Here is a 22758-nt window from a genome sequence, read left to right on the forward strand (position 1 = left end):
CTTACTTTTGCAAAAGAAAAAAAAGGAACATATTGAAAAGTTTGTCCAATTATCAGTATATTTCCTTCAATAATTATCAGTGTGATTTTTTCGTCGGTTAAATGTTCCTTAACAAAAATAAATATATATATACAAAAATCAGTCAAAAAGTTGTTGATTTTTGCTGCTTGAAAAAGTCATTGAAAAAACACCTGCAAATTATATTGACTAACTGGCAACTCGTTATGGACTGACGTATGTTTTGCGTTTAAAAAAAAATATGAAAAGGCAGTAGATTTATACTGCGGAATATTTATATAAAAACTTAATTTGCACTGGGGAATATTTATAAAAACTATAACTGCATCGAAACATATTTATAAAATATTTGTAAAAATAACTTCATAGATTTGCATTGTCATTGTAAGCTATTATATATATAGCTTTGCTTTGAGAAATACTTATAGAAAACAACTAATTTTTATTGTGAAGTATTTATAACAAAAATTCTATAGATTTGTATTTCGAAATATGAAAAGAAAACTCTATAGATTTGCTTTGGGAAATTCTTAGTAATTCGATTTCTACTGCCAAAATACTATAAAAAACACTTGATAGATTTATATTGTGAAAACAACTAAAAAAAATTCCAATGATTTGCTTTTCAATATATATATATATATATAGATATATATTATTATGTATATATATATATATATATTATATATATATATATATATATATATATATATATATTATAATACTACATTTTAATTTCAAAATACTAAAACAAAATCATTTACAGATCTGTACTGGGAAAGATATATATGAAAAAATACAGTATATTTTTTCGTATTTTGCTAAATATGAAAAATGCTTAGATTTTTATTGTGAAATAGGAATAAATTCTATAGATGTGTATTGCAAAATACTTATAGAAATCTCTATAGATTTTTGCTTTATAAAAGAAGCTTTATATTTTTTTCATATTTTACAAAATATAAAAAATGCATATATTTATTGTGAAATAGTAATCAATTCTTTAGATTTGTACTATAAAACAGTTATAGAACTCTCTTTAGATTTTCCCTCTGCAAAACTATTCTATAGATTTGTATGGCAAATTTAGTACCAAAAAAAATCTGAATTGTAGAAAATAATTGGCATAATAAATCAATTTGCAAACTCGAAAATTGGTGTGGCCCTGTGAACTCATCAACAACCGAGAGACAGATAATTTATTAAAAATCAATGTTTATTTTTTTCTATTTGATAAATCTGTAAGTTGTGAAATAATTCTAATTTAAATTGTTTTATTTTCGGTGTATCTGTGGACCTATGGGCTCGTGCCTACCAACCAAGAGATATATAAGTAATAAAAAATCATAATTTGGTTTGTTGCCTATTTGATAAATCTGTAAATTTGGCAATAATTAGAAATTAAAATAATATTTTTCAAGTCTTTTGTGGACCTGTGAGCTTGCACTTGTGGACCTGTGAATTCGCCTCAACCAACCAACCAAGAAATAGAGAATTTGTCAAATTATATCATTTAAATTTTTGTTCATTTGATAAAATCTGTAAATTGTGAAATAATTCAAATATAACTTAGGTCTCTTTAAGGTTTTTGTGGAAGAGATAGATAATTTATAAAGATATTGCGATTTTATTTCTTATCTATTTGATGAATTCGTAAATTGATCAATAATTCAAATTCAAACTTTTTTAAAGAATTTTTATAAAAAATTATGATATGAATTTTTGTCTATGATAAATTTATTGTTCTTTTTTTTTATTTAAAAATAATTTTTTCAACTTTTTTTGTGGACCTGTGAACTCGGCCAACCAACCAAGAAATAGAGGATTTATCAAAAATATATTATCATTTTCGTATATTTGATAATTCGAAAATTGTGTAATTAAGATTTTTTTTTAACTTTTGTAGATTTGTGGGCTCGTTCCAACCAACCAACCAAGAGATAGAAAATTTATCCAAAAAATCAATTTTTTTCATATATTTGATAAATTCGTAAATTGTGAAATAATTCAATATTAAAATAGTTTTTTTACACTTTTGTAGACCTGTGGGCTCGTACCAACCAACCAAGAGATAGAGAATTTATCAAAAATATATTTTCATTTTCATGTATTTGATAAATTCGTGAATTGTGTAATGATTCAAAATTAAAAAATTTTTTTAACACTTTTGTGGACCTGTGGGCTGTACCTACCAAACCAAGAGCTAGACAATTTATCATAAATTATAGTCTTATTTTTAATCTATTTGATAAATTTATTATTCTTCTGATTTGATAAAAAAAAACGCAACAAGAGACAGAATTTATGAAAAAAATCACAATTTTACATTTTATCTTTATGATAAAATCGTAATCTGTCTGATTTTGAATTTAGAATAATTTTTTCATCGTTTTTGTGGACCTGTGAGCTCGCACCAACCAACCAAGAGATAGATAATTTATCAAAGAAAATCTATTTTAAAAGTTGTCTATTTGATAAATTTGTAAATCTTGTAATAATTCAAATTTAAAGTAGGTATTTTTAAAGGCATTTGTAGACAAATGAACTCGATAAATTTATAATTTGTCTGATATTTGCTTTTAAAATAATTATTTTTTTTTGTCTAAGATTAAAATGATTTATTTCAAACTTAATTTTCGGCAAAAATCAGACAGAGGCCGACGGGAGGTGGGGATTTGAATGGGAAAAAATGATATATCATCGGAAAGAATTTCTTCCATTGCTTCTTCTCATATTCCAAGGTTTGCAGTAGAAAGACCTTTTTAGATATATTACAGAAAATAAAATGTCGTCAGGGCTAATTGGTTTCAGAGAGAGAGAGAGAGAGATTCTATTTTTTCATTATCTTATCACCTTTATAAAAAGTCTCGAGAGAGGAGAGAGAGAGAGAGAGAGAGAGAGAGAGAGAGAGAGAGAGAGAGAGAGAGAGAGAATTTAAAAAAAAAAATTTATAGCCTTAACAGCAGAGAGAGAGAGAGAGAGAGAGAGAGAGAGAGACAGACTATCTTTAAATTATTTTATCACCTTTTTAACAGCAGAGAGAGAGAGAGAAGAGAGGAGAGAGAGAGAGAGAGAGAGAATTTAAAAAAATAATTTTATAGCCTTAACCAGCACAGAGAGAGAGAGAGGAAGAGAGGAGAGAGACTATCTTTAAATTTAAATTTTATTTTATCACCTTTTTAACAGCGAGAGAGAGAGAAGAGAGAGAGAGATAGAGAGAGAGAGAGATAATTTTTTAAAAAAATATTTTTATTCACCCTTTTAAGCAGAGAGAGAGAAGAGAGGAGAGAGAGAGAGAGAGAGAGAGAGAGCGAGAGAGAGAGAGACTATCTTTAAATTATTTATCACGCCCAGCAGCGGAGAGAGAGAGATAAGAGAGAGAGAGAGAGTAGAGAGAGAGAGAGAGGAGAGAGAGAGAGAGAAGAGAATTTTAAAAAAATAATTTTATAGGCCTTAAAGCAGAGAGAGAGAGAGAGAGAGAGAGAGAGAGGAGAGAGACTATCTTTAAATTATTTTATCAACCTTTTCTACAGCAGAGAGAGAGAGAGAGAGAGAGAGAGAGAGAGAGAGAGAGAGAGAGAGAGAGAGAGAGAGAGAGAATTTAAAAAAAAATATTTTATAGCCTACAGGCACAGAGAGAGAGAGAGAGAGAGAGAGCTATCTTTAAATTATTTATCACCTTTTTAACGTCAGAGAGAGAGATATCTTTAAATATTTTATCACCTTTTTTAAACAGCAGAGAGAGAGAGAGAGAGAGAGAAGAGGGGAGAGGAGAGAGGAGAGTTAATTTTTAAAAAATATTTTATCACCCGTTTAACAGCAGAGAGAGAGAGAGAGAGAGAGAGAGAGAGAGAGAGAGAGAGAGAGAGAGAGAGACTATCTTTAAATTATTTTATCACCTTTTTAACAGCAGAGAGAGAGAGAGAGAGAGAGAGAGAGAAGAGAGAGAGAGAGAGAGAGATTACTACTACTCCTACTCACAGTCACGTAGTTGGCCACTTGGGACAGGACCGACATCCTGGCCTCTTGGCACGCGTCCCCGATTTCCGACTGCCCCAGGAGCCCAGCAGCCCCCGGGGAGGAGGCGGAGGGAGGCCCCGATGACCTCTTGCCCTGGGGCACCCAGGACCTGGAGAAGGTGATCTGGGCCACGGCTGGGCCGAGGGTCAGGCAGGCCACTGCCAGGAAGAGGGTCAGGCCTTGCATCTGGGACGGCGGCAAGATGTTGGCTTCGACTTCGAGGAGTAAGTTCGGGGAGAAGGAGGTCTTCTTCCGTCTGTAACAGGTGGTGTTGCTCGTCAGGTGGACAGGAGCGGACTGAGGCCTCTCCTGGCGAAGGGTCACCTTTATATACATACACGCCCCGCTGGGTTACGCCCCCTCAATCCTGTGACGTCATCATCATCATCGGTGGCCGGGCGATTGCGTCATCAGTCAGCGCTGCTTCTTGGGAGCGCGCGGACGTATACACACAGTCTCTCTGTGTCTCTGTCTCTCTCTGTCCCTGTCTCTCTGTCTCTGTCTCTCTGTACGTCCTCCCGAGGTCCTCGTCGTTGTATGCACAGCGCTCTTGGCCCCGATACTAATAGGCTTTGCATTGGTCGGCCTCGCGTCGATTGGGTTCACTCTACGTAATAAACTTATCTTTATTATTATTATTATTATTATTATTATTATTATTATTATTATTATTATTATTAGTATATATTATATATTATATATATATATATATATATATATATATATATATATATATATATATATATATATATATATATATATATATATATATATATATATAGTATATATATATATATATATATATATATATATATATATATATATATATATATATATATATATATATATATATATATATATATATGTATATATATGTATATATATATCTATATATATATATATATATATATATATATATATATATATATATATCATATATATATATATATACATATATATATATATATCATATATATACATATATATATTCATATATATATATAATATATATATTATATATATATATATATATATATATATATATATATATATATATATATATATATATATATATATATATATATATATATATATATATATATATATATATATATATATGTATAGGGTTAGAATGGGGTAAAAGGCCTCCCCCTATTTTCTTACTTATTACATATAGCAACTTAGTCAGCTGATCTTTGCAGCAACACCTTCTGCCTGAAGCTTTCTATACCAAACAGCCAGGGAGAACTAGAATGGACAAACCCAGCAACGCATTTTTCTTCTCTGGACACATTTCACGTAAGTATGCGTGCTATATCAGGAATATCCTGTGCGGACATCTTGTCAGTAAAGTCAGTACTTTAATTACAGTTACTTTAAATGAGAGCTAAGAAATATCTTGCAATGCAATCCAGACTTAAAAACTCAATTGAGGTACAGGTGGATTTAGTGTTCTTAAAAAATGGCAAGTGGGGTAAAAGGCCCACCACGCTTTGGGCAAGAAGCCCAGGGGGCTTTTCACCCCATCTGATCAGTTGGACGTGTAACCAGTGGTGAAGGAGGACAGACTTCATCTTATTTGAGCAATGAAGACAGCTGGAGTGTCTTCCTCTTATGTTTATATTTGCCCGTAAAAGGATGACTTCACTACTTATGATCGGCAGCTCACCTGGATCAATTGCTAGATGCACAGCAAATGGATGGTCTAATGCAGATTGTTTCGTAGACTGGCTCCATCACTTTGTTAAAATTGTTAAGCCAAGTCGAGCAGAAAAGCACTTTACAATTCCAGATGGCCATCACAGTCACAGGACTTTATAAAACTTATCCATTATTTCTTTTATTTGTGTTATTCTTGGTGCTATTTAAAGAAAGTTAATTTATTTCTATTTGTGGTGTTACAGCTGTCATGTAGAGGAAGTGTCAATTTATTTAACAATTTTGCTAATTTCAATTCCTATGAATACCAAAAAGTTCCTAGGTTTTACAAGAAACTAAGAACTCTAATATTAATTTTTGTATCTTTTCCAACATTATTCTTGAATATTTTTGTGCGGAAGGTTGAATTTTTTATATTTAGCAAAAATAGGCTTCTACTTTTCAATATAAATGGTAGTTTTCATGAAGTACTACAATATCTTAGGTATGGGGGCAAAAAGCCCCCACCGTGGGCTTCGTACCCCACCCATGGGGTAAAAGGCCCCTTTGTTCTTTTTTCAGGTCATGTTTTTACGATCCTAAATTGCTAACAGCTTTTCAAGATTATGATCGTTGATACTCCAATAACAAAGCTTTCTAGAAATATCTCTGTTAGGTCAATAGCTGAAATACTGTAGACAATATAAGCATTTCTCCTTAAGGGGGCCTTCTTACTCCACTCTCCCCCTATGTATATTTTTATTATTATATATATATAATGATATATATATAATATTATTATATAATATATATATTATAATATATATATCTATATATATATTATATACACAAACACATACAAAAACATAAACCACACACAACCTACAAACCATTATTCCGCCCTAACCGCCACCACCCACCAAACAATAATACCGTGGACGACATTCACGATTATTACAAACACGATGATTTAATTTCACAGCCCAGGTGACCCATATCCTATCCATTACGGTCTTCATAATTAAAACCCTTTCTCCATAAGTCTAGCTAAAAACGACAGGTGTTATAGGTATATATATATATATATATGGTGGTTTGGGGGGCGGGGGGTAGGCTGGTTAGGGTATTGGAGGGCAGCGGTTGGATGGGCCAGAATTATGGTACAAACACGAAATGATTTTCGGTCGGTTTGAATTCGTACAAGCGGATTTTTTTCTTGTCATTATTATCTATTTTCATTTCTTAATTGCATTTTTAGACTTTTGATGGCTTTGTATGTCTGTCCGCATCTTTTTCTGTCCGGCCTCACGTCTTAACAAGGCGTGATCTAACCTCCAGCTTATTTGGGATGCGTGCAAGAGTTTCCCCTTGCGTTTAAGTCATACATTAGGTTCCTAACTTTTAACGTAAATTAAGACGAGCTAAAGTCTACGGTTAAATCGAGCGTTGTTCCACCAACGAAAATTAAAATGAATACACTGCATTTTATTAGAAATAATTTTCTGTACTGTTTAACGTACACATTATTAATTTCTTACATTTTCATTCTAATAAATAAACCATAAACATCCTATCCTAAAATTTCTGCATTTTTAATTCACCATGAAACCCCTTTTTCATAACTTTTGAGGCTCTGCCATAGACCTTTTCTACCCCCACAACAACAACAACAACAACAACAACAACAACAAAGTAGGGCTGAAATTTGGTGTGTTGATCAACCCCCCTCCAATCATCGACCATACCAAATTGCAGCCCTCTAGCCTCAGTAGTTTTTATTTTATTTAAGGTTAAAGTTTGTTATAATCGTGCGTCTGGCATCGCTATAGGACAGGCCACCGCGGTCGGCTGAGCGCTTCATGGGCCGCGGCTCATACAGCATTATGCAGAGGCCACCGAAAAATAGGTCGTATTTCTTTGATCGATTTTAAAATGAAAAAAAAAAATCGAGAGATTTGTATATAACTTAAGCTTTCGGGTAAAATGTTAAATCTTAATCAAATTCAAACTAAATATGAGAGACATATTTTATTTATTTACGTCTAGTTTCAAGATGAAATATAAAAGAGTTATATCTCTTACACATACAAGAAATATATATCTATTTTATAGATTTTAAAACACAATAGAGCATATTTTATCCACTGTTCAAAGCTAGAATTTACCCATTTCATTAATAAAAAAATATATTTTACTATAATATTCCGTGGTTAGTTATGATATTCTCCGTCTTATTAAACTTATAAAATACTCTAGGAGTTATTTTCTTAATAAAAATCTGAGCTATAAGTTAAAATACTCGTCTTTTACCAGCCTTAAGATACAATACAAAATGAAATGAGACATTGTTTATAATTATGCCCAGAGGGAATATATTACTTGTTTTATCAATTTATAATAAAATATATGATTTCTTAAATTGATAAAACTAATTTTTCATTATAAAATATTGCTGCCTGACCAGCAATAATTTTGGGTGGACTATATTTTTGGCTCCATATATATATATATATATTTATTATATATATATATATATATATATATATATATATATATATATATACATATAATGATATATATAAATTATTATATATTATTATATATAGATATATATATATATATATATATTATATATATATATCATATATATATATATATATATATATATATTGTATATATATATATATATATGTGTATGTATATATATATCTCTATATATTATATATATATATATAATATATATATTATATATATATATATATATAGATATATAATATATAATTTTAATATTATACTAGATACTTTATATATATATATATATATATTATATATATAATATATAATATAATATATATATAATGTATGTATATATAATTATATATATATATATATATATATATATATATATAATATATATATTATAATAAATATAATATATACATGTAATATATTATATGGTATATATATTATAATATCAATATATATAGGAATTATATATAATATAATTATATATATATATTATACATATATAATATAATATTATTATTTATTACATATAATACGGTTAATAATAATATTATTTATATAATTATAGATATATTTATATATATTTATATATACATTATATATAATTATATATAATTTAATATATTTATTAAATATATTAAATATTAATATTATATTTTTATATTTATAATTAATATACATGACTGGTAAAATGTTCTGTAACAACAGAATTCCATCTAGTAAAAGGAGCCCATAAAAACACCAAAATATAGACGAAAAAAAAAGTACTATATAGTACTTTTTTCTCTATATTTTTGGTTTTGGTGGGCTCCTTTTATTAGATTTATATACATATATATAATTATATATATTTATATATTATTATATATACTCATATATAGATAATTATATATATATAATATAGGATATATATACATTATATAAATATATATATATATATATATATATATATATATATATATATATAGTTATATATATATATATAGATAATTATATATACTATCATATATAATATATATATATATATATCTATATATATGATGATTAATATATATTTAGGTATTATAAGCATAGTTATAATTATAATTTTAATTATATGAATACTATAATTATATATATAAATATATTATATAAATATATACTATATAAAATATATAGAATAATGCGTATGTATATATATATAATTTATATATATATATATATATATTATAATTATTATATATATATATATAAGATATAAATATATAGTATATATATTATGGCTATATATTATATATTTAAATATTATACATAGATATATATTAATATTATTATTTATATATAATTTATAACATACTAGATATAAGATTATTTATTTAATAATATATATAATACGTTGATATAATATAATATATTATATATATATTTACAATATAATATAATTACAAATTATATACTTTAATTATATATTAAATTGTAATATATTATTTAATATAGTATTTTATTATATATATTTCTCATTATAGATATATACAAAGAACTGGTAAAATTCTTCTGTAACTAACAGTAAATTCCATCTAGTAAAAAGGAAGCCCATATAAAAACACCGGAAAATATAGGAGAAAAAAAAGTACTATAATTAGTACTTTTTTCTCTATATTTTGGTGTTTTTATGGGCTCCTTTTATTAGATATATACTATATATAATATATATATTTATATATAGTATATATATTATATATATATATATATATATATATATATATATATATATATATAATATATATATATATATCTATATATATATATATATATATATATATATATTTTTATATATATATATATATATATATAATTTTGATATTATATGAATACTATATATATATATATATATATATATATATATATATATATATATATATTATATAAAATATAATATAGTAATATGATATTTGTATAAATAGTATAAAACTATAAGGATTTCCAGATATTGTTATCAAGTCCATACGAACATCACCTTCTAATTTTGGAATCTCTAGCTATAAAAAAACTAGTTCCCACCTTGAACAACCACTCTTCATCTGTTCCCTTGTAGTACATAGCTTAAACCAGGCCCTTCTTCTTCTTTACTTTCGATGCGTTTTCCATACAGCAACCGAACGTCGTTGAGACAAGTTGTCTTTTAACTATTCCTAATTTTGGTAATGACTTTTTATTTATTTTTATATATTTCGTTTTATTTTATTTCATTTTTTAGAGTAACTTGCATTTCAATGTTGTGACTTTTCTTGTATTACTTTATTCAATGTGTTTTTTATGTCAACGAAATAATTTAATGCTGTATTGTATATAAGTTTTTTATCTTTTATTTTAGCCTGGATGATGAGACATTGGTCTCGAAACGTCTCAATGAGAATAAAGTGACATATGTTTAATGCTGTCTTCTTCAACTGTTCCTTCATACAAACCTACTGATATATATATATATATATATATATATATATATATATATATATATATATATATATAAATTCATATACAAACATACATATACTTACATACATCATACAAATATACAATTAGATATATATATATTATTAGATAAATATATATATTTATTATATTATAATATACAAATATATATATATATATATAGATATTGTAATATATAATATATAATAATATATAATATATATATATTATATATAATACACACACACACACACACCACACACACACACATATATATATATATATATATATATATATATATATATATATATATATATATATAACCACACAACTGACATTGAACAATGCATAAAACAAAATCAGCATACTGAATTAAAAGAAAAAAAATGAGATTAACAAATAAAAAACACTTTGAAAAATCCTGAGATAAAAATCAACGAATCGAAAGTAACAGACCAAACAGCTTTCTCCAAGTTCCTTGTATCTGCGCTTTTTCAAGACTATATAAAGTTTCGTACTCTCGTGTTGCTTTCGTGCCGTTATCGCCTCGTTTCGCGCTTTTTCTGTGTGATTCGTCGTGCAGGCTATCGTGTCGTGCAAATAATATAAGTACAATGACATTTACTTCCCTTTTATAAGAGATAATGTGATGTATAGATGGCTAGGGTAAGGCGGCTGGTTCAGTAGGCCTAGGCCTGGTCACAGCTACATATTTAGCCATATGAACGAGATGCTAGAAGGTATAATAAGAAAACCATATTGTAAATCGAAGAAAAAAAGGTCATTTAATAATGTACGAAGGTAAGTACGACCATATTTGGCTTCTTTTTGTAGGAGATAACAGGGAGATATTGTTGGGCTTGGTAGGTATAGGCAGTAGGCTTAGGTCTAAGCCTAGCCAAGTTTGTAGACAGATAAACAAGATGGTAGACATGGTAGACGATATAATATGATAACTAACAGTGTAAACTGAAGAATAAAGACAATTTAATGTTATAGGAGTAGCCAGAATTCTATATATACGAGATAACATGGAAAAAATGGCAGGTACATTAGATAGTAGGTACAACAATAGTTTAAGGCTTAGGCATATAAACAAAACGGCAGAAGATATAAATTATAATAAGAAAACCACGATGTAAACTGAGTGATAAAGATAATTTGCTAATATGCGATTAGCTAGGAACTCGATCAAGGCGAAAATAAGCGAATATAAAGCCTATAAAGGAAGCCATCGAAGCCAGATACTATCTGGGTGGATCAAAGAAAGCAGAAGAAATGCGAGAATTGCGAATAAATGAGAAGGCGAAGGAAGGAGATAACAATGTGATATGAGGCATCGTTGTTCCATGAGGAAATAAATAACGAAAGGGGTAAATAAGACGAAGGTGATGGTGGATAAAAATCGGTTGAAATAAGCGTAACATTTTATGAGGGAAATTTAGACTGGGCGCAAGCGAGCCGTTGCAGTGCTAAATATCTACTACTGGTAATGACCTGCGTCGTGAGAACGGGGTAAGGAATTTTCTGCAGAAAATTATGTACGATAATTCGATTAATTACAGTAATAATTAAAATAATCATAAAGAAACGAATTAATTATTTTATTAAACATTACATAGTCACACAAATAAATTCGCAAAACGTTTATAGAAATCGGAAAAGCGAAAAATAAATATTTGAAAAGTGGAGGTGACAAGAGTTTGTCCGTGACAGGAAGAACGTTTTGGACAGGTTTTCTTCAAATTATCGACGATAATTCGATTATATGTTAGATTTCATAAGTTAATCATAAACTAATAAATATAATATTAAATTTTAAATTATATAATAATGCATTTCAAAATCGCAAAGAGTTTATATCAATCGGAAAAGTTTAAAAGTAATTTTTTTTAAATATGGAAGCTACTACTACTCCTTCCCTGTGTAAGGAAAACGATATGTACAAAATTTCAACAAATTATCGACGATAATTCGCTTATAGACGGGAATACACAAAATATTAATAAAAAATAAAAATAGCATTTAATTATTAATTATATAAATATAAGAATAATGATCGCAAAACGTTTATAAGAAAAGGAAAAAGAAAACACTAGGCGAACCATTCCATGTTACATTAACATTAAAAAAAATTATTTTTACGAATAAAAACCAATGATTTTATGATGAAAAAGCAATGATTTTCCAAACGTCGACTTCGGAATCCCTTGAAATCGCAATGTTTCTCGCAAAGGGACCAAAGGAATTTATAAATTATATTATTTCTCGAAGAAATTTCTGTTTTGCGAATTTTCTTCTTCTCTGGAAAATGATTGATTTCATTATTATGGTTCCTCTTTGATGTGAAGGAACGATATTGGTAAATAAATAGTTTTGTTATTATTATTATTATTATTATTATTTATTATTTGTTATTATTATTATTGTATTTGTTATTATTATTAATTATTGATATGATATATATTATATATAATATATATATATATATATTATATATATAGTTAATTATATATATTATATATATATATATATATATATACACACAACTCTGAAATACATCAAAACGTATGAAGTTTTAGCAAGTAACTAGTTGAATGCACACAAAGTACTACGGTGGTCGTCTTCTCCTGGCTTTCAGCAGTGCCTTACTGACAACAGTGTCACCAGTCAGCTCCCATTATTATTGTGGAGAGAGAGATTGGGTGCGGGGGGGAGGGGGGGGATCATAAGTGAATGATCAACAGTTATACAGTACAATTACCCGTAGAGGGAAACGAGTAAATGAACCAGTAAATGAACTAATAAGAGATGATTTGGAGAAGTGAATGACAAGCTTTTTTTTCCATCTGGCTGCTTGCTGTATGGACATTTTGTAAACGGACCAACAATAATACTGTTTATTTTGTAAACTGACCAAAATCTTGGTCGTTTTGCAAAATGTTGAGAAATTTAGGTCATTTGCAAAATGACCACGAATTTGGTCCCTTTGCATAATGGCCGGCAGTTTTGTAAAATGACCAATTTTGCAAATGGCCGTAAGACACACACACACACACACACACACACACACACACACACACACAACACACACACACACACACACATATATATATATATATATATATATATATATATATATATATATATATATATATATATGTGTGTGTTGTAATTAATCACGTGTAAATGCCAGTACAGAGAGAGAGAGAGAGAGAGAGAGAGAGAGAGAGAGACTGTTTGAGGAGATACTACTAATTCATGCTGTTTTGGAAGGGTATAGTAATCCTAAATATTTGGTCCACAAGTAACTGAATTATTCGGTAAAATGTTATAAATAATGTGTCATTATTCGACGACTGTAACATTGAAGATATATATATATATATATATATATATATATATATATATATATATATATATATATATATATATTATATATATATTATTTGTACCAAAGTTCCATTGACGCTATGCAGATAGTTTAGTTTTATATTATCAGGTTTAATACTACTTGGTTTCCTAGGCATTTTTATCTTTGCTTAAACTAGAATACTATAGAATTTGTCCCTTACTATAATGCGAGTTCTGATATAGGCCTATTAACCTTGACAGCCAACTTTGGATTTCTGTCCAAGTCTGTGGAACCAGTGGTTATTTAGCAATGGGTCCAACGGCTTTACGTGACTTCCGAACCACGTCGAGAGTGAACATCTATAACCAGAAATACACATCTCTGAACACTTGCTTAGCCTACGGATTGGGATGGAATGCAATATGAAATTTAGGTCAGAGGCTAAGCGCTGGGGTCTACGAGGTCATTCAGCGCTAAAAGGGAAATTGAAAGTAAAAGGTTTGAAAGGTGTTAACAAGAAGAAACCCTTTTCCAGTTGCACTATGAAACGATTGTTAGGAGATAATATGAACGGGGGTACCAACGGCTTTATGCGACTAATGTAACACGTCGAGAGTGAATTTTGTATCACTAGAAATACACATCTCTGACCCCTCAATGTAATGCCCGAGAATTGAACTTGCAGTCACCGAGGTGGCAGGCCAAGAACAAACCGACCACGCCACTGAGGCGCTAGAAAGGTAATATAAACGAGGGTAGAGTAAAAGGAATATTAGGGGTTGCAGCTAGGGACCTGAGGGCTGCAAAGAACCTCAAGTAATGGAGCTACGCTGCCCTAAAAGTGACCCTAATAATTTCAACTTGATACCAATCATTTTTTAACTTTTAAATTTCTCCCCCACTGTTTTTGTTAGTCCTCTTGGATATAGAAGTCACGTTTGGCTGGAGTTGATTTATAGGGGGGTGGAATTTGCAATTTTTTTGTACTGATATTGCAAGGATTTTTTACTTTGAAGTTTAAAGTTTGTGTCCCACCAGTTTCTTCAAACCACTCTGCTATGAATGTCATGGTTTTCTAAAAGTTGTTTCGTTTGGGATTTTTTTTTTTTTCATAATTTGCAATAAAGTTTGTGTTCCACCAGTTTCTTCAAACCACCCTGCCATGAATGTCACGGTTTTTTTAGTTTGGGATTTTTATTTCGATAATTTGCAATATTTTATCCTGGGATACTTCGACCTCAAAACCGCTCTGTTGGAGTTATCAAACATGCTTAATATGTCATAAAAAGTAGACTGCCGTCACTTCTAAACTTGGAAGTTAGAGAAAATGGCCTATGCAACACTTGACACTGATCTGAAAAAAAAAGCCGTTATGGTAGAAACTATAAACTGGTGTTTGACATTTCCTAGTTGTAACTCAAACAGACTTTATATGCCACAAAAATAGAACTGCTGTTGCTTCTAAACCTGAAAGTTACAGAGAAAATGGCCCGTGCACCACTGCCATTAATCTCCTGCAAAAATCCTCACAGTAGATACCATTAACTATACTCTGTTTTTTTCTATCAGTCCATCCGCCTGTGGTGTTTGCGCATGGTAACACTGCGTCCCGGGCTTCAAATAATATCCTTTTTCAAATATTAACGGTGTAATTTGCATACAGTGAATTATTAAGACAATTTTCACTTGGAAATGTACACCCAGATATCCTTTTATTTACCTAAAAGTTACACATAGCGTAACTATTTAGAGCCCGGGACGCAGTGTTACCATGCGCGACCACCATAGGCAGATGGACAGATGGAAAAAAGCAGAGTATAGTGTCTGTCATTTCTATTCGTCACGCATCCAAGTGACGACAAGACCCCTGTCTCTCAAGCCTCTCTGGGATGTCACTTGCAAAGCAAAAATGTTAAGTCTAGGCGAGTGACCTCTCGCATATCAATCTGCTTTGCGTTTCCTTTACCTGGAATGTCTTAGGAATACAGTACTGTATAGCATTTTGGCCAAAGGCCAAGCACTTGGGCCCATGAGGTCATGCAGCACTGAAAGGAAAATTGACAGAAAGGTGGATTAAAATGTACAAAAGGAGAAAAACCAGTTATCGGCGGGGTGCCAATAAGCGAAACTCTGCGATTTGGCGCCGAGCTTCAATTAATGCCGTCTCCGTTAGATAAGCTATGGCGCCGTAACTCTGTTATCAGCACCTTATGGCGCTGATAACTGAAACTCTGCCTGTTATGGCGCAATAAATAGCCGATCTTGTGGTGCCAGCCAAGTGCCATCAAACCAAATTTCCATTAACAGAGACCGTTGATGACTGGGGACATCCTGTAATTTAGCAAGGGTGGAAATTCAGATGTAAGATTATGACCCGAGACACAGGAAAAGGAATGACACAGGTTGAGGTTGTAGCTATAGGGGTCAATGGGACGCCGTCAATACCCGCAGTGGGCCAAATGAGGAGCACTGACAGCACTACCCACCTATGGGAGACCGTTCCTTTTTCTAAGGTGAAAATTAAAAATACTGAGAAAGAACATAAATTATTTAATCTTTTGTGAAATACAACTTGCCATAAGATATGGACCATGACACAACTTACAAAAAACAAACTTAATAATATGTATTAATAATAAAAAATTTAGTGACTAATTAATTTCCTTATTTGTAACATATTAGCGACTAATAAATTTCCTTATTCGTAAAATTTTCCAGTGAAATGATCACAGTTGTTTTTCGAGACCTCCTTAGTAACCCAATAGATTTTTAAAACGAAGCATTCCAGAATGAACTGACAAACATCACACTTGACTAATGGAATGCATTTGGTATCACAGGATTAACTTTAGGTACCTATACATAGTTTCCTATTGCCAGAGGAATTTAAAAACAAAAAGAAAACAAGTTTGAAAGCCAGGTTCTTGCACGATCTAGTTGCAAGCAAAAGTGAAAAAACATATCAGGCTGAAATTCAAAGGAGATAAGTCCTATAAACACTATTCAATTTAGTTACAAAAAGACTTTTGTAACCAAGTAACAAATTATTTCAGCTACAGAAACATTACTAAGTTCCCTACTCTTGGAACAGTCAAAATCAAGAATTGGATTACCAGAGATGAAATGAATGCCAAAACAATTAACATTATTTTGGCTGCCTCCAAGTTCAAGGTGTCCTACTGACAGGAGACCGACCGTACAAGGAAAAAAAGAAATTATTTGAAAACGTAAGTAAACACTGCAGCTCAGGAATTTCAGTAAAAAGTTTCTAGATAGTTTAAATGCATTTGCAAGACTTGCTTTGCAGTCTGACTTCAAGATACAAAAATCACAAAATTTACACCTTAAAAAGGACAAAGCGGCAAGAATTCTGTAAAAAAAACATTATACTTCATATATGTCACTCATGTGGACAAAAATTCTGATAAAAAACCAAGCTAATAATCACTGCATTCTCACCTGTGAATATGCAAACAGTACTTATAAAAATACAAAATTACATTGTACCATACAATTGTCCAAAATCTTATGATGTATGCATACATTCTACATTTTTTAATTTCCCTTGGGGTGAATAACTGCTTTCTGTTGTTATTTTCGTTTTCAGTACAAGGTTTGTTTCCAATTAGGTTACATTAGTGAGTTACAAAGATGCAGAACCTCAGTATGTAGGTTTGTTTCCAATTAGGTTAAGTTAGTGAATTACTTTACTACACAGATGCCAAACCTTTTTGGTTTCAAAGTGAGATAGTCCAATGTATTTTTATTTATTTATTTTTAAGTCAGTTTACAAAGATCATGTAAAACACCAGGATTCCGAAGTCTCGTCTACTATTAATAACACCATTTTCAGGCAAGGAATTTCAGTCCAAATGAATACAGGCTGTCCCCGGTTAACAGCAGAACTGCCATTCTCACCAGGTTGCTGACAAGCGAAAACTGCTATTAACCGAAACTTGGTAATTTGGGGGCCAATAAGCGGTTAATGGCGCCGCTGTTAGGTATGTTATGGCGCCGATAACCGAAAGACTTGGCCCGTTGTGGCGCTAGACAACCACCACAAAACTGGATCACCATTAACCGAGTCCGCCGATAACCGGGAACTGCCTGTACTGGTATACTAGATCAACGGTGCATTGCGTTTGTGGTTGCAAACAAAAGTGCAAAAACATTCACTTTTAAAGTGGCCAAATTGCAGCATAGACCTTGAAATCTGATGCCATAAACTCTGGTTTAAATCATGAACCAATTTCAGAGACGTCACATTTCTGCATGACAATTCCAAGCGCCAAACGCTCGTCTAAGCCAGTCGCCTGAACTCCACGGACTTCTCTAGTGGCTACTTCAAAATTGCAAAAGTAAAGACTAATTATATAAATAAAACTTCATAGCTACTAATACTTCTTACACAATCTTTTATGTCAATGGACTAATGCTTCGGCAAAAGCAGCCCAATGCATAGATATCACCAGCAACACACAAGTTACATATGAAAAATACAATTTAACACTGATCATGTGACAAGCCACTTATTTTAGAATAAAAAAATTATAGGATTGTGACAAAAATCATGGAATATTTCCAGTACTGAATCTATAACCCTATAAATGCATGGCAGTTTTCAAAACACAGTTGACAGTTGACACCATTACCATAACCACCAAACCACATTACGGCCAGATTTGATTTCTTCGCCACAATTTCGCTTCCTTACACCAAGGCACATAACAAAGACTCCATAAAAATAGGGCCTTCCAATCACTTTTTCAAAGGAGAAACAAACTATCTTCTTTAACGGGATGGCACGAGATCTCTCTAAAAGAATTGAGGAATCCACAGGGGAACTGGAGGAATGTGGAATGAAAACGAAAGACTCGAGTGGGAGAACAGAGATAAAACTTTCACAACTGATTCTTCTAATCTCAGGATTTGTGTTGCACGAACTTCCTTGTCACTTGCAGTTTCTCACTAGATGCCATATACACACAAACAACTAGGGTGAGTGCTCGTTACTCTGACTTAGAACCTCCCACTGGAGCACAAAGTGCCATAGCAAGTGCAACCACGTGAACTATGCAGAACAACTCTATATATTTTGGAAAACGAGCGTCACTCCTTGCAAATGTGTGGAACTAAATCGCACTTAAAACTGATTAATCAGAAGTTGCTTGGTTATGGGGACACATCACAACTTGTTACAGAAGGGTCTGTCATACAAAAATATGCTCAAGGACATATAAAAATGAAACTTATATAATATAATCATTATCTTCCTTTCAGCAAGACAATTCAGTCATTTCTGTACTTTCTTACTGTAATGATGAATGTTTGAAGAGGTTCTTTCTGCATTAAAAAAAAATTACCAAAACTAACTGTAGATAGATTCTATAACCAATACAAAACAAAACACCAAAAAGGCATATCTTATTACAATGTCAAAAAAAGGGGCAGCAAATATTATGCACTGGAGTAGAGGAACAATATTAACATAATATGGCTTTCCTGATGTACCTGAAAATATGAAAGTAAGTAAAATGGTCCTGCCCTACACGATTTGCAGAGGCACAGACAAAAATAAAAGTTTCTTTAAACCAGTGCTGCAGAATTGGACACAACTGTTTAAGAGTTATTGGGCCTGTATGAAATGGTAGAAATATATCAACTAAGACCCCAAAAGAATATACCATTAAGCTAGCATACAAGTCGACACCTAAAATGAAAGCTCTTAACATATGTAAGAGAATTTTCCAGCGTGTGCAGAAAGCCACTATACAAAACGCGAAGGTTTATACGTAATCAAACAGAAGCAATTTGCTTCTATATGTAGCTTGACTGCTATATATTGCCATTCAGAGTATGGACTGTTTTGTGTACCAACTCCAGAACCCTGATTTAAAGTCCTGATATCCCTAAAACATTACCAAGAGGCTTTCTTCACCCAGATGTACAATTCAAGTGCTGATCGGTAAAAGGGAGATACAGTATAAATTTATCTATAACAGATATCAATGAACCTGGACACAATTTACAAACTGGTGGATAATGATTGTGAAATGCACATTATCTCCTGCATTCATCTAATTTTGGTATCTTTAGTCCCAAGTGTAAGGGTCACGTTATCCTTATCAGAGCCACAGGAAGGGTCTGTAGAGATGCCCTTCTCATTGAATTTCACACAGCAAAGTAAAAATTTGGGATTTTGGAGAAGATAAATGACCAGATTTGCTGAACAGCAGCACAGATACGCATTAAATGTGCCTGGCTATGAAACTTCCCGGTTCCAGGGGTCCTTTACTCGTCACGCCATTGGTGGAACAGTCTCCCAGAGTATGTTAAGGCAACTTTCCTTGTATTTTATAATCTTACATTTTTATCTGTTAATTTAATCTTTCTTTTCCTATTACGTAGCTCCTCTTTCTGCATTTCCTATTACCTTCTGTTACTTCTTTTTAATGAACACCACAGTATTCTTTGGAAGTTTGAATTTCAAGTTGATGGCCCCTGTGGGGTTACTTCATGTAACCAGGGTTCATCTTTGTAATAATAATAACTCCTACAATACAAACAAGACAAACATTTGAGCTTTGCCATTAGTAGTACCATTTCTACGTCACATTTTTTTTCATTAGTGGGGTCAGGCACTGGGTGTTTAATAATGAATTTTGATAGCTCACAAAGCAGCTCGCTCCATTTCCTTCAAATTGTGAAAACTCATTCACTTTGACAATGAACACTGTGCTCAACCTGTCGAGATCAAAGTACGACCTTTCATTGTACTGTACTTGAGACACACTAGGTTCATACAAAATGAATTTGGTAGCAAACAGTGGCATTACTGGGAGCACCCATTTGAATTTTTTGAAATTTATGTTATTGATGATATATGCAATATTTCGATATATTTGCATGCCTAGGATATTACACTAAAGTTGAAAATTTTAAATTTGATAATAGCAATTAGACTGGTGTTGAACGTAAGGTAATGAGGAAATTTACATTACAGTATTTGATACATTTGCATATAGTAAGAGTTGCACAATGAGCTTTACCATTTCAAAAACAGCTTTACTTATTACTATTATTTTCCTTCATTCACACAGATATAAACATTTGAGAATAGTATCATTTACTAATTACAGAATTGGTACAATAGTTGTGCAATTTTTTTTTGCTGCCCCTCTCACCAAAAAAAAATATCATGGCCCTACTTAGGCTGTACCATTGATGGAACGGCAGCTATATCCCACTGGTGCCAAAAGAAATATAAACAAAGATAAATGGTTAAAGTAACCTCTTGGCACAGATACACTGACAAGATTTCACCATTACAAAAATAAAACTCAAAATCCTTGCTTGTACTTATTATTAGTTTAGCAACACCACTTAGGTATTTTATTTAGCTCTCGCAGGGCTGGCTTGTACTCTTTACTACATCCTATATCATACTCAATATTTAGTAGCTTTTGCACAAACTTCACGACTAACGAGAGATCCTTCTCATGGCTCTGATAGTGATATACAAATCCTCATCGCTGAAGTGTGCTACTCATTCCAATATCTAAACAAAATAATCTTCAAGTTATACAAATAGAGCAATGTCTACTATGTACCAAAGAGGCAATATTGGTACCTGTGTGCACGTAGCACCCAGGTTGAATTTGGAGTAGAAATTGTACATATGACCCAAATATATCACACAAGTCCTTACACAACCCTAGAGAAGTGGTCATTCTTAATCAATGCTTAAATAAAATATCCATAATTTCCTCGTCAAACGAAACACAACACATCACTGCTTTTGTTTCAAAATGCTTAATGCATAATTCACAAATCCTTGGCAGTCCTTAAAATAAAGTCTACTCATATACAATTTAGTGTATAAAAAAAAAAAAAAACCTAATTGAATTAACTTAGGATTATTGAGCAGAAAATGTCACTTTCCTCAAAATGATACAGGCATATGCAGACGAAATCATACGTAAGAAGCAGAGGCATTCTGTTCTCTCAAAGGACATTCTAGGCTCTCTTGCCCATACTCACATGTACAGCCCCACCCACACACGAAAGTGACTCGAGGCAGTCGTTGTGCAACAAGCGTGCATGAGATATATACTGTAAAAACGATTTTTCGTAGCCCAGCGGTTTTCCTTTATGAGCACCGTGATCGTGACAGAGTGCAATTCATCCTCATCACTCTGCCAATAAAATGCACTTTAATTTCATCTGCTAGTGAGAACGTCAACTGAATAGGCCATGGCAAAATAAAAGGGCCTCAAAACTTTTCTAAGTAATTCTATCTGACTCTTGTCAGCTATGGTTTTAAAGCAAGCCAAAATCCCTCATGCTTCACTTTTCAGTTTTGGACATCTGAAAGATTCCTGTCGCCCAAGGGCTCCTCTTTACATCTCGTCCTCTTCGTCGCCAAACTCGGGGAAGTCGCCCACTTCCACGTTGCAAGGCCGGACAAAGCCGCCGTACTTCATTGGAGCCTCGAAGTAACGCTTTCCACCAACGCTGAAAGTGGTTGAGAACAGATTAAAAATTATTCAAGGCAACACGACAACAAAATTATATACAAGCAGTCCCTGGGTTACAAGGAGCTTGGCTTACAACGTTCCTACTGGACAATGCCGACCTGATGGGAGAAATTCGGCTCCACAATGGCAGAATGTCTAAATTTGGAGGGTTTTTTTTATGAAAATCTCTATAAAAACACAGGTTACATAGTTTCCGGCATACCCAAAGGATTA

General features: G+C 31.7%; 1 protein-coding gene across 1 annotated transcript in view; it reads right to left on the reverse strand.

Annotated features, from left to right (window-relative positions):
* Positions 1-22263: 22263 nt before the first annotated feature.
* Positions 22264-22758, reverse strand: part of LOC135199370 (tubulin-folding cofactor B-like) — a 53785-nt gene continuing 53290 nt past the window's right edge. Inside the window, exon 7 of the mRNA XM_064227347.1 lies at positions 22264-22522. Within this exon, the coding sequence (XP_064083417.1) occupies positions 22408-22522 (115 nt within the window). The 3' untranslated portion in view covers positions 22264-22407. The remainder of the gene's footprint in view (positions 22523-22758) is intronic.

This window comes from Macrobrachium nipponense, chromosome 25 (assembly GCF_015104395.2).
Source record: "Macrobrachium nipponense isolate FS-2020 chromosome 25, ASM1510439v2, whole genome shotgun sequence".
Lineage (NCBI taxonomy): Eukaryota > Metazoa > Arthropoda > Malacostraca > Decapoda > Palaemonidae > Macrobrachium > Macrobrachium nipponense.